This window comes from Narcine bancroftii, chromosome 13 (genome assembly GCF_036971445.1).
Source record: "Narcine bancroftii isolate sNarBan1 chromosome 13, sNarBan1.hap1, whole genome shotgun sequence".
NCBI lineage: Eukaryota > Metazoa > Chordata > Chondrichthyes > Torpediniformes > Narcinidae > Narcine > Narcine bancroftii.
Genome location: NC_091481.1, coordinates 1,534,173 through 1,546,967, shown reverse-complemented (window position 1 = coordinate 1,546,967; position 12,795 = coordinate 1,534,173). Strand labels below are relative to the sequence as shown.

General features: G+C 43.3%; 1 protein-coding gene across 1 annotated transcript in view; it reads left to right on the top strand.

Moving 5' to 3' along the window:
• The window catches only part of elapor2b (endosome-lysosome associated apoptosis and autophagy regulator family member 2b), a 65,240-nt gene that overhangs the window by 19,275 nt on the left and 33,170 nt on the right, over positions 1–12,795 (top strand). Inside the window, exons 2-6 of the mRNA XM_069909071.1 lie at positions 4,157–4,277; positions 7,313–7,505; positions 8,859–9,006; positions 10,188–10,274; positions 11,214–11,319. Coding sequence (XP_069765172.1) covers positions 4,157–4,277; positions 7,313–7,505; positions 8,859–9,006; positions 10,188–10,274; positions 11,214–11,319 — 655 coding nt within the window. The remainder of the gene's footprint in view (positions 1–4,156; positions 4,278–7,312; positions 7,506–8,858; positions 9,007–10,187; positions 10,275–11,213; positions 11,320–12,795) is intronic.

Sequence of the window (12,795 nt, the reverse complement as noted above, 5' to 3'; positions counted from 1 at the left end):
CACATATGGATTGAACATGTGCACTCTTATCTCTTGTTCCTTCTGCATTGGGTGAAGAGCGGCTGCACCTTGAATAGTGAGAGTGGAGCCATGTTTCCCCTTCTGGATGTTTCGGAGAGTTTTCTGTCATCCCGCCGGGGTCTTGAAGGTCACATCAAGGTGACTGTTATTTGCCACATCCTGGGTGCAGAAAATATTTAATGATAGCAGGTACAGGCACAGAGTTCCATTAAAGAGATAATGCAGGTAGACATGATGGTGGTTAGGATATTTGGCACACTTGCCTTCCTTGGTCAGGGCATTGAGTACAGGAGCAGGGATGGAAGGTCTGCAGACGCTGTGGATGAAGTGAAAACACAATGTTGGAGAAACTTAGCAGGTCAAACAGTGCACCCCAAAGAGGAAAGATAAAGATACAGAACCAACGTTTCGGCCTGGAGCCCTTCATCAAAGTATGAGCAAAATGTAGGCATGTGCCCAATTCCGGGTGCATTTTGCTCAAACCTTGATGAAGGGCTCAAGGCTGAAATGTTGGTTCTGTATCTTTATCTTTGCTACATAAAGTTCACTGACCTGCTGAGTTTCTCCAGCTTCATGTTTTCACCGGAGCAGGAACATAGTGCTACATCAGTACAGGACATGGGTGAGACCACACTTGGAGTACAGTTCTGGTCACCCAGCTGTTGGAAAGATGTCATTGAGCTAGAATGGAAGCAGAAAAGATTCAAGAGAATGTTACTGGATTTGGGAGCTTGTAGTGAGAGGAAGGGGCTATATTCCCTGGAGTGCAGGATTCTGAGGAGGGAGTTAATGGAGGTTTATTAAACTGAGGGACATAGATAAGGGGAATTGCCTCTTTCCCAGGGAAGAGATGATAAAAAACTAGAGGGTTAAAATTGGAGGGGAGTGGAAAGATTTAAAGGGCACCTGAGGGGCATCTTCTATGCAGAGGCTGGTGAGAGGAAATGGAAGAAGCAGGTAGAACAGTAATGTTGCATTTAGACAGGTATGTGGGTAGGGAAGGTTTCGAGCAGGGGTGGGCAACCTTTTACATTCCATATGTCAATCTTTTTCACTCATGAGTTCAGATGCACCGTCGAGCTCCTGTGCCCCCATTCAATTTTGTTCTGAAAATTTTAAGTATCATTTACATGAATACAGACAAAAAGTTCGATGAATACAATAGTAATCGTTTGATCATATGTAGTGATACAAAAAAAACTTTTAAATTTTCTCTCACCCCCCTCCCTCCCAAAACTAAGAAAAAAGAAGAGAGAAAAGAGACACCTACATACACAAGAGCATCATATATATGATCTTTAATGATTATTATTAATTTCTAATTGAGAGGGGTGCATAAGGTGGACAGAAGCTTATTCATAAAATCCATATGTGGCTTCCAAACACGATATAAATTTTCAACTCGATTCCTTTAACAATATGTAATTTTTTCGAAAGGTCTACAATTTTTGCATTTCACGGTTGCCTCCTACTTCATAAACTTCATTATCGACTTTTCATGTTATCGCTGTACATTTCTTTGCAATCACTGTTGCTATATTTAAAATTTTTTTCATGGCATTTATCCAGTTTCAATTATATTTCAATTTCATATATATCCCCAAGTAGAAAAATTCTTGGATCCTTCTGTATCTTTATCTTCATAATTTGTCCTAATAATAGACTCAGATCATTCCAAAACCTTTCCACTTTTTCACAAGACCACACTGAATGTAAAAAAGTCCCTATTTCTTTTGTACATCAAAAACACTTATTAGAATAATTAGGGTTAAGTCCATTTAATTTGTATGGAGTATATAATACAATTGATGGAGAAAATTATAGTGAAACATTTGGTATCTTGTATTAACTATATTCGTAACACTTTCAGACGATGTTATAGTATATTTAACAAGACCAGAAATATCGTTAAATAAGTTGAATGAGAGATTAAAACAATATGGACTAATATCAGGTTATAAAGTCAATGTTGACAAAGGTGAGGTGATGCCTATGGTTCAATATAGACTATTCTCAGTCTAAAAGATTGACAAAATTTAAATGGCAACATTATGTAATTAAATATTTGGGAATAAAAATTAATAGAAATATTAATAATCTGTTTAAGTTAAATTATTTGCCATTAATAAAAAAGTTGGAAGAGGATTTGAGAAGATGGAAAGATTTACCAATAACATTAATAGGACGAGTGAATTGTATTAGATTGAATATTTTTTCTGACATTACAGTATTTATTTCAATTGTTACCTGTTCATGTACCTGAATCATTCTTTCGAAGTTTGAATCAAATAATGCGAGAGTTTATTTGGAAAGGCAAGATGTCAAGAATTGGTTTGGAAAAATTAAGGTGGAAATTTGATCAGGGAGGACTAAGATGACCAAATTTTAAGAATTATTTCAAAGCAGCTCAATTGGGATTTTTGTCCTCCTGTTCTCAAAGGGGTGAAAGACCAGCTTGGATTTAGATTGAAATGAAATCAATTTGTGAATTTATCCCAGAGCAAATTCCGTATAAATGGAATAGTGAGTTGTTGAAAGGAACTAAGGAGACATTAGTTTTAAAACATTTATTAAAACTATGGAATGGAATCCATATCAAGAGAGGAATTAAAAACTATCAATGACCAAAAATGTTGTTAAAACAAAACCAACTTCTTCCTTTGACTTTTTGAATGTCTTTTTTTATAATTGGTCGAGTGAAGGGTCTACAGGGGATACAAGATTGTTTTAAGGATTTTTAAAAACTTTTCACCAAATAAAAGATAAATACAATATACAGAACAATACCATTTTTGCATATTATCAAATGAAATCTGTATTTAAACAGATTTGAGACTCCCTAAACGAAGTAAATTTGAAGATATAATAACAGATACATTTATGGTTAAGAAATTTATTACTAAAATATATATAAAATTACAAGAAATTACAATCCATAAAAAGATTTATATAAATCAAAAATGCGATGGGAGAAAGATTTAAACATACAAATTCAAGGGGAAATATGGTCAAAATTGTGTCAAGAAAGTGTGACAAATTCCCCCCCATTCCATTCTTGTATAAAAATATGTTAATACGGACTTATTTAGCATTTTTACATGATATACTGCTTTAATATCAAAGCAAGATAAATAGTACTTGCCTCACTAAAAATCATTGCTGAGTTTTGGATTTACTCTCAGTAAAACCCATTTCCAGCTCTAAGATTACAGATTTTTGGTTTTTGGTTAATACGTTTTGCGTGAGTATGTTTACTTTATTACTATTATCAGTGGGGTGCAACACACCGCTTCTCATCATCCAATGCACCACTCTTGGCACATGCACTATAGGTTGGCCATCCCTGGGTTAGAGGGATGACAAATGGGGCTAGCTCAGAGAAACATCATGGATGAGATGGGCTGAAGGGATTGCCTGCACTGTAAACTTCTGTGCCTCTTATTTTTGATTAAATCCCATGAGAAATGTTGCTCTGTGTTTCATGTAAGGATGATGCCATTTAACTCTTCCTTGTCTGCGTTGTATGCGGTGTGAGCATTATCAGGGCCTGACGTTAACAAGCCCGGGGCTGGATTTGGCCAAGGATTTCCTCTGTACTTTGGGCTGAAAGTGGGTCAGGTCTCTCCAGGACCATAAGAGTGACAGAGAGGATCACTGGGGTTTCTTTCCCCACCACCACGCCCCCAACTCATTGCCATGATTTACCGGGATCGTTGTCTGAAGGGGGCGCACAAAATCATTGAGGACCCCTTCCACCCGCACACAGCATCTTTCAGCTGCTCCCATCGGGGAAGAGATACGGGAGGATCAGAGCCAGCACCCGCCAGGCTGAGGAACAGCTTCTTCCCACAGGCAGTGAGAATGTTGAACGACCAAAGGAACTGCTCCCACTGACCCTCCGAGACTCTCATATTCAGGAAACAGCATTTATTTATTTATTTGTATCTCTGAATACTTGTCCTGCGTATGTATCATTCATCTGTATGCGTGTTATGTCTGGTTGTGTGTCTGCGTGTTTTGCACCGAGGACCGGAGAACGCTGTTTTGTCAGGTTGTACTAGTCCAATCAGATGACAATAAACTGGATTTCTTCCACATGTTGGAGTTCACAAGGTATTTCTGTTCTCTTAAACAGAGCGACTATCACTTTGAATACACGGAATGTGACAACACAGGCTCTCGATGGAGGGTGGCCATTCCCACCACTCCGGGGAAGTGCTCAGGACTACCGGAACCAATAAAAGGCAGAGAGTGCTGTAAGTTTGCTCTTCATTGACTGAAGAGGGTAGAGTCCGTCCAATGTGATTGTCCCCGGCCTTTACTCCTATTTTATATATTCTGTGTTGTACTTTAAGAAGCAAATAACTTTTTAACAATGGATTACTTTTCAACCCACTGAACACATGGAATGTTTTACAATCGAGTATGGCTCTTCCTAGTTTTATGGCCCAACAAGAGTTGCTACGATACCGACCCTTGGAGCCAGGTTGACCTTTGTGAGTGAAGTTTGCCTTGTTTTCCTTTCTTCTGCCTTTGCTGGCCCACTCTGGAGAGTGGGCTTGCTCTAATGTTCCCTGGGGTGTTTCTCATGAACGTTAAGAGCCTGTATAAGATCATAAGACATAGGAGCAGTAATAGGGCATTCAACCCATTGAGTCTTTCCCACCATTTAATTATGATCTCAACTATTTCCCCACTCAGCCTCACTGCCCAGCCTTCTCCCCATAACCTTTGATGCCCTGGCTAATCCATAACCTATTAATCTCTGTCTTAAATATGCCCGATGACCTGGTCTCCACAACTGCCTGTGGCAATAAATTCTACAGATTCACCTTCTTCTGGCTGAAGAAATTCCTCCTCATCTCTGTTCTAAGCGGACACCCTTCAATCTTGAAATTGTGCCCTCTTGTCCTAGACTCTCCTACCATGGTAAATCACCTTTCTACATCAATTCTGTTCATGCCTTTCAACATTTGAAATGAGATCCTTCCTCATTCTCCTAAATTCCAGTGAGTTCAGGCCAAGAGCTGTCAAATACTCCTCATTTGATAACCCTTTCATTCCCCGTTGAACCTCCTCTGAATCCTCTCCAAATTCAGCACATCCTTTCTTAAATGAGGAGCTTAAACCTGCACATAGTACTCCAAGTGAGGGCTCAGCAGGGCTTCAGCTTTCGCTCTGGGTTCGGAAGACATGTGGAGCCACCTTATGCTTTTTCTGGGAACTTGCACCTCCTCGCTTCCCATCCCAATGATTCTGGGGTAATGTGACTGAGATGTGCCAAGTTTCCAGTACCAGTCCCCTTCCACCTATTAGCACCTGAATATCCCAATCAAACATAATATTTCTCGAGTTCCAGACCTGGTTCACCTCACTGGGATTTAGTTTTCTTTGTTTTAATTCTGTAAAGAAACATTTCCTCACCCTCCCCCACCTGTCTAAACTCTGGGGTTCGGCTCTTAAGGAGTGGAAGTTCCCTGTTTCTGTTTTGTCCCTCACAACCTCAGGAATTGAGAGTTTAGTTTGTTTCTTCCATTCTTCTCTCCTAATAAAAACTGAAAATGCCTAAAAAGCAGAAAAATATTTGTTTCGTGAGGTGAAAAGAAAACAAGGCTTTTACTTAGTGTGCCATGGCCCCCAGGAGTCTGTAGAGCTCTGTTGAGAACGGCAGTAATATAGTGCACTGCAAGCTCCCATAATCACCAGAGTGGCTGTTTGACCTGGGGATGAATCAGGCAACAACTTTGGGGTGAACCCCCCTCCCCCCCAATTCCTTCTCTCAGGCTGTCCAGTGGAATCCACGGCTTCTGTTTGGCTCTGGTCCTCTGCTAGTGTGACACTCTCTCAGTGGACCAGGTACAGGGGGTGGGAGCTGGCTCTCTCCATTTGATGCCTGATGTCATGTTGTGTCATGGTACACCAATAACAACAATCTGCCCATGATGTTGGTTAAATGCATATACACTTCAGCCCGATGTGCCCATGCTAGCCCAGGGGCCTTCCTGAGCTGGTCCCCTTTGCCCAAATCCCTCTGAACCTTTTGTATCCATGGATCTGTCCAAATGACTTTTAAACATCCCTGCCTCTTCAACTTCCTCTGGCAACAACACACAGTAAATGCCAGAGGAACTCAGCCAGTCTCGCAGTGTCCTTAGGAGGTAAAGGAATATGTATATGGAAGCTGCGAGATCCTCCAGCAGTTGCTGTGTTTTTACTACAATCACAGCAGATTTCCGTGTTTCATTCACTTCCTCTGGCAGCCCATTCCACACCCCCACCACCTTCTGTGAAAAAGGCCCCCCTCTGGTCTTCTTTAAACCTTTTTTCTCTCACCTTAAACCTGTGTCCTCTACTTTTAGCCTCGAGTACACTGGGAACTGACAGTGACCATGCCCCTTATCCATGGTTTCATATACCTCTATAAGATCCCCCCTCAGTCTCCAACACTCCAGAGAAAACAGCTCCAGCCTCTCCTTCTGTTGCTGTCCCTACATCGAGTAACTTTCTCAGGAATCTTCTCTGAAGCATCTTTAGTTTAATAACATTGTTTTGATCTGCCCTACTGCTTTTTCTCAATCTAAAATTAATTTAATAAAGTGACGGAGAACAGAGAAGAGGAAGATTAGGTGGAACAGAGTAGCAAAAACCGGTATGTCTTTCCTTATTTACACCAGACTGAACCAAATGCCCTGCGATGTCCTAAAACGGACTAAGTTTTTTTAAATGCTACCAGTAAGTGGTCATTCTCCCGTGCCAAAAGGAAAAAGAATCTTGGTTGTATATGATGTATGTAATGTACTCTGATAGTAAACCTGAAATCTGAATGTATGAGGTATGAAGGTGTGGGACTTGTCTGTTTGATATCTCACACTGGCCACCCCCCCGTCCACCCTTGCCGGAAATCAGTCTCGTTAACCTAGGTTTGCAACCCTCTGTTATTAAGTCATGAAATTAGTCCCAACCCCAATATTACAGCGATGATTTATATGGCCCTTGATTATGGAGACTCTTACACAGGCATGTGGATGAAAGAAAAAATAGAGGGTTACGAGGTAGGAAGGGTTTAGTACTTTTTTTTGGTAGGAATATATAGGTCGGCACAACATTGTGGGCTGAAGGGTCTGTACTGTACTGTGGTGTTCTTTGGAGTGTTGGTTCGTGTGATTTGCACTGCTTGGAATATTCCAAAGCTATTGCAGGGCCATGATGTAACAATTCAGACAAATTGGGATCGTTTGCAGGGCTGGGGTGGTCATAATTTGCAGGGAAACTCTCTGCTTTTGTTTCCCAGCTTTCTCCTGTGGATCTGGAGAGTTCCTGGACCTGTTCAACCAGACCTGCAGTAAGTGCGCTGCAGGGAGTTACTCACTGGGAAGTGGCATCCGGTTCGATGAATGGGAGAATCTCCCACCAGGATTTTCTACTGTGGCAACCTTTGTGGAAGATGCGGACAGCAGTGCCACGGATGGCCTCAACTGCAGCTCGTAAGTAAACCGTACAATTCAAGGCTCTTTTATAAAATCGAAAATGTGATATTACACAAAATTTCCTTTGGATTGCCATAAGGCAGACAAAGATTCACCATCGGCTGAAATTGCCCAGCACCCCTTACAGTCAGAGAAAGAGATGCCAAAGACAGTCTCCCCAGAGTCAATGAGTGTCTGTGGATTCGCCTCCAGCGCTCCCGCTGCTTCTGCAGCCGCACAGATTCCCATTTGATTTGTTAGCAAGACTTGCTCCAGATGCACCCCTCCGTCACGATCAGGAATCCCTCAGCACCCTCGTCATCTTCTTTCATAAGACCAAGGAGCAGAAATGGGCCATTCAGCCCATCGATTCTGCCCTGTCATTTAATCATGAGCTGATCCATTTCCCCACTCATCCCCACTGCCTGCCCTTCTCACCATAACCTTTGATGCCCTGGCTAATCAAAACCTATCAATCTCTGTCTTGAATACACCCAATGACCCGTCCTCCACAACCACCTGTGGGGACAAATTCTACAGAGTCTCCACCCTCTGGCTGAAGAAATCCCTCCACATCTCTGTTCTCAGTGGACTCTCTTCAACACTAAAGTTGTGTCCTCTTGTCGTAGACTCTTCCACCATGGGAATCAAACTTTCGACATCTACTCTGTCCACGACTTTAAACATTAATGTTTCAGTGAGATCCCCCCCCTCATTTTCCTAAATTCCAACGAGTACAGGCCAAGAGCCATCAAACGCTCCTCTTTGATTGCCAGAATCATCCCTGTGAACCTCCTCTGAACCCTCTTCAACATCAGCACAACCTTTCTTAAATGAGGAGTCCAAAACTGCTCACAATTCTCCAAGTGAGGTCTCCCCAGGGTCTGATAAAGTCTCAACATCACGTCCCTGCTCTTCTATTCTATTCCTCTCAAAGTGAACTCCAGAGGTGGTAGCTGGAGTGGTCAAGGCTGAGAAGACCCCGGAACTAATTGTATCGATGGGTGCACGATGGTCAGAGGAGGTGTGTGATGGATGGGAGGGGGTGACGGAGGTGGGGGAGGTGGTGTGACAGAAGGGAAGGGGTGGCGGAGGGGAGGAGGCGTGTGACGGGGAGGGGGCTGATTGAGGGGAGGGATGAGATGATGGTGGGTGACGGAAGGGGTGGGGATGTGTGACGGGGAGGGGAGTGATGGGAGGAGGGGATGTGTGACGAGGAAGGGGGTTGTCGGAGTACTGATGCCACTTTTTCATTATTTCTCCGAGACGGTTCCCTTCCAACATTGTGCTGGGTTCTCAGTTCTCATTGAACAATCCTTTGATGCTAATTTGAATTCCATTTTAACGCTGGTTTCTGGTCCCTGCCGGCAGGTCGTCCTGGGTTCCCCAGAGCAGCTACATTGCCTCCAACCGGGATGATTGTACCGTTTCCCTCATCTACTCTGTACATCTGAAGAAAGCAGGAAGTGTTTCCTTCGATTATCAATATGTGGACAACAGCATCTTCTTTGAGTTTTTTGTAAGTCCAGTGCCACTTTGGTTCAGAGTGACTGTTGAATGACACAGTGAATGAAGTTATAAAATCTGCTTCCCCATGCACTAACAGTAACCGGTCCCCACAGCCGCTCCAGTTGACAGCGATGGTTGAGTAAGGGGCTATGATTCATATGAGTGCTTTTGGATTCCCTTTATGCTCTGTCTCTTCCCTTTCCCTCTCCTGATCACCCCCTCCCTCTGTCTCCTTGAGTTTCTTTTCCCCTTTTTTCCACCCTGTCCTGAGGACTCTGCAGCCTGTATAGTTGTGGTCACAGGTAATAGCTGCATCTTAAAATCCAGCCTGTGACACTTGTTGTCCTGGAATTTGTAAACACGGTAGCCTTGGAGTTATTACGCTAACATGCTGGATAAACTCAGCAGGTCACGCACATCTGTGGGGAATCTGTGGAATTTGTTTCTACAGACTGTTGGAGATCAAGTCATTGGGTATATTTAAAGCAGAGATTGACAGGTTCTTGATTAGCCAGGCCATCAAAGGTTATGGGGAGAAGGCCGGGCTGAGTGGGAAAATCGATCAGATCATGACTAAATAGTGGATCAGACTTGATGGGCTGAATGGCCTTTTTCTGATCCAATGTCTTATGGCCTGAGCCCTTTGAGGGTGGTGTAGAAAACCAGGCAGACACCCAAATAAAAAGGTTTGGGTGGTGGAAGGAGAATGAGGGGACACTGGCTCAGAGGTCAGCGGTGGTTCCAGGTGGAGGATAGGCTGACAAATGATGGGGCAGAATGGTAAGTGTCTGACAGAAGGAGGGAAGTGGTGGGGAGCTGGAGAAAGTAGGTCTGAGGGATGAGGGACTGGGGGAGGAGGTTAATGGAATTGAAGGTCGATGATTGGAGGGTGTCAAGATGGAATTTGAGGTGTTGTGCCTCAATTTGGAGGTGGCCTTGGTTTGGCAGGGGATGAATCCACGGCAAAGGGTCCGACCCAAAACGTTGACTGACCATTTCTCTCCACGAATGCTGCCTGACCCTCCAGAATCTCACTGTGTACTCGAAACCCTGATCAGATCTCCAGCAGCATATTTCCGACATCCTTTGTTTTATCTATTGATTCATTTTCCTGACCGGTATTTTAATTTGAAGCGCATAAATAAACTTTAATTCCCCTACCGTGATCTTTATGCTAAGTTTGGTGTGCAGGTGCAAAACGACCAGTGCCAAGACACTGAATCTGCAGAACAGAAATGGATGCAGCTAACGGAGAGGGACGAATGGAGGAGACACTCGGTGAGTCTTTCACCTGTGCACACTGCTCCGTGTTCTCGCTCAGCAAAGGTTGATTGCAGGGGATCGCTGCAGCTTGTTTGTTGAAGTCCTTTTCTCTGAGCATGAAGAGAAGGATTTAGAAGGCTTTAGGTGACAACATTTAGATGCGAGGAAGCTTTTGTTGAGGAGAAAGGATTGTAAAACACCGAAACGACAGCAAGACCTGTGAGAGTTGATTGGGGAACTCCAACAACGCCAAAACAATGAAGGGATGTTCATTATAAAACAGTTTGGCATGCTGTGTCAATAACAATGGAAACACAATAAGACCCCTGTTATCCGGAATTCAAGAAATGGCAGCTCCAAGCAACCGGGAAAAAAAATTGCAGAAAATAAAAAATATGGGTTTAAAATTGGCGTGCCCCACCATTAGTTCACCAGTCCTGCCACACGCAGTCTTAAGCAACTGTAAATTACACTTTATCCAGCATCTACTAACCCCATTAGGTGCCAGATACTAGGGGTTTTCCTGCATCTTTCCAAGGCCTTTAAGGAGGTAACTCCTTGTGAATGCACTGCTACCTCACAGCTGCCGTGACCAGGTTCTATTCTGACCTCGGACACTGTTGATGTGAGGTTTGCCTGTTTTGCATGTGTCTGCAAGGTTCATTGTCTTTACTTGCAGGGGCTGTGAAGCTGTTCTTTCCCACAACTCTAGACAGTCAATCCCATTCCCATCCCCACCACCCCCCTTCCCGCCACTCGTCCCCACTCCACTCAGTGACCCATTGATGTTTAAATGCGTCAGGTACCAGTGCCCCCAGTCTTGTGGTCATCTGAAGTGATCAAAGGCCTTTTGCTCGGTCTGCAGTTGTTACAGAAATGTTTGATGTAGTGTGAAGTCAGAATTGGGATTGATTTTGAAATGATGTTTTAATTCCTAAATTAATATTTGCGCAGATGAATTTGAAAACTGGCACAAATGTTCTTTATTGGCGAACGACGGGGATTCTCCTGGGTGATAAATTGGCCAAACGAGTTCTTCTGAAAGACATCTACATTGAAGGTATGAAACCGAGATTTCCTCACTGAACAAGTTCATGTTCATAATGTTCCAGCATTGATCTTTTGTTCAGTTCAGTGCCTGGTTGTGGATGTGTTTTGCATTTTTTTTGCAAAGTATCTGTTCAACTGCAGCAAAAGAATTTTGGAGCATATGTGCATTTTACAATATATATGACAGTAATTTCATTATAGAATTATCCCTATGCTTTTGAAAATTGCCTATTTCTCAGGTTTGTATTTGTACATCAAAGGAGTTTTTGAAAATATGTGTGCATAATCAAGATTCTTTTATTCTTATTAATAAAACAGAAATTACCTTATTCCTGCCGTAAGGCAGACAAAAAGCTGCCGTGAGTTTAATCCGGTGCCCCTTACAGTCAGAGGACAAAAGGGAGTCCCTTCAGAGTCACCAAGTGTCCGTGGATATGCCTCCAGCGCTCCCGTAGCCTTTGCAGCCTCGCAGACTCCATTTCTAGCTGTCAATAATCCGAGCCCCAGATCTAATCCCCCAACACAATCAGGAAGCCCTCAGCGCCCGTGGCCCCTCGGGAGCCCTTCTTGCCCTCAGCACCCTCTCAAATCCCAGTTCTGATACTTGGTTCCCCTGACCGTGTCATCTGCAGCCCATGTGGGTCCCATCGCTGGTCCACCACTGTGGGGTGTAGGGTCCACAGTTTGGAAATTTCAAGCAAGCCTTACGAATATCTTAGTTATGGAGTCACAGAGACATACAGTGTGGAGCAGAATGGCCCATTTCTGCTCCTTGGTCTTATGAAAGAAGATGAAGAGGGCATTGAGGGATTCATGATCGTGACGGAGGGGTTCATCTGGAGCATGTGTTGCTGACAGATCAAACGGGAATCTGTGCGGCTGCAGAAGCAGCGGGAGCATTGGAGGCGAATCCACAGACACTCATTAACTTTGGGGGGACTGTCTTTGGCATCTCTTTCTCTGACTGTAAGGGGTGCTGGGCAATTTCAGCCGATGGTGAATCTTTGTCTGCCTTATGGCAATCTAAAGGAAATTTTGTGTAATTTTGTGTGATTTTATAAAAGAGCTGCTTTTAGATACCTGGAAGAAGGGCTCAAGCCTGAAATCTCGGTAATATATTTAAAAAAACAAATTTATTTAAAAAAAAAATTAAAAAATGAGACATACAGCACTGTAACAGGCCCTTTTATCTCACGAGTCCGTGCCACCCAATTGATCTGCAACCCTGATGCATTTTGGAGTGTGAGATGAAACTGGAGCCCCCATGGAAAACCCATGCAGACATGGGGAAAATGTACAAGCTCCTTACAGACATCGTGGGATTTGAACCCCGATCGCTAGCGCTGTAACAGCATTATGCTAATCTCTAACCGTTGCACTAACCATGCTACCCCTCCTACAGATGCTGCAAGACTGGCTGAGTCCCTTCACCATTTCTGAGTGTTTTTACTAAAATCACAGCGTCTTGTTTCATAAAGGTGCTTTT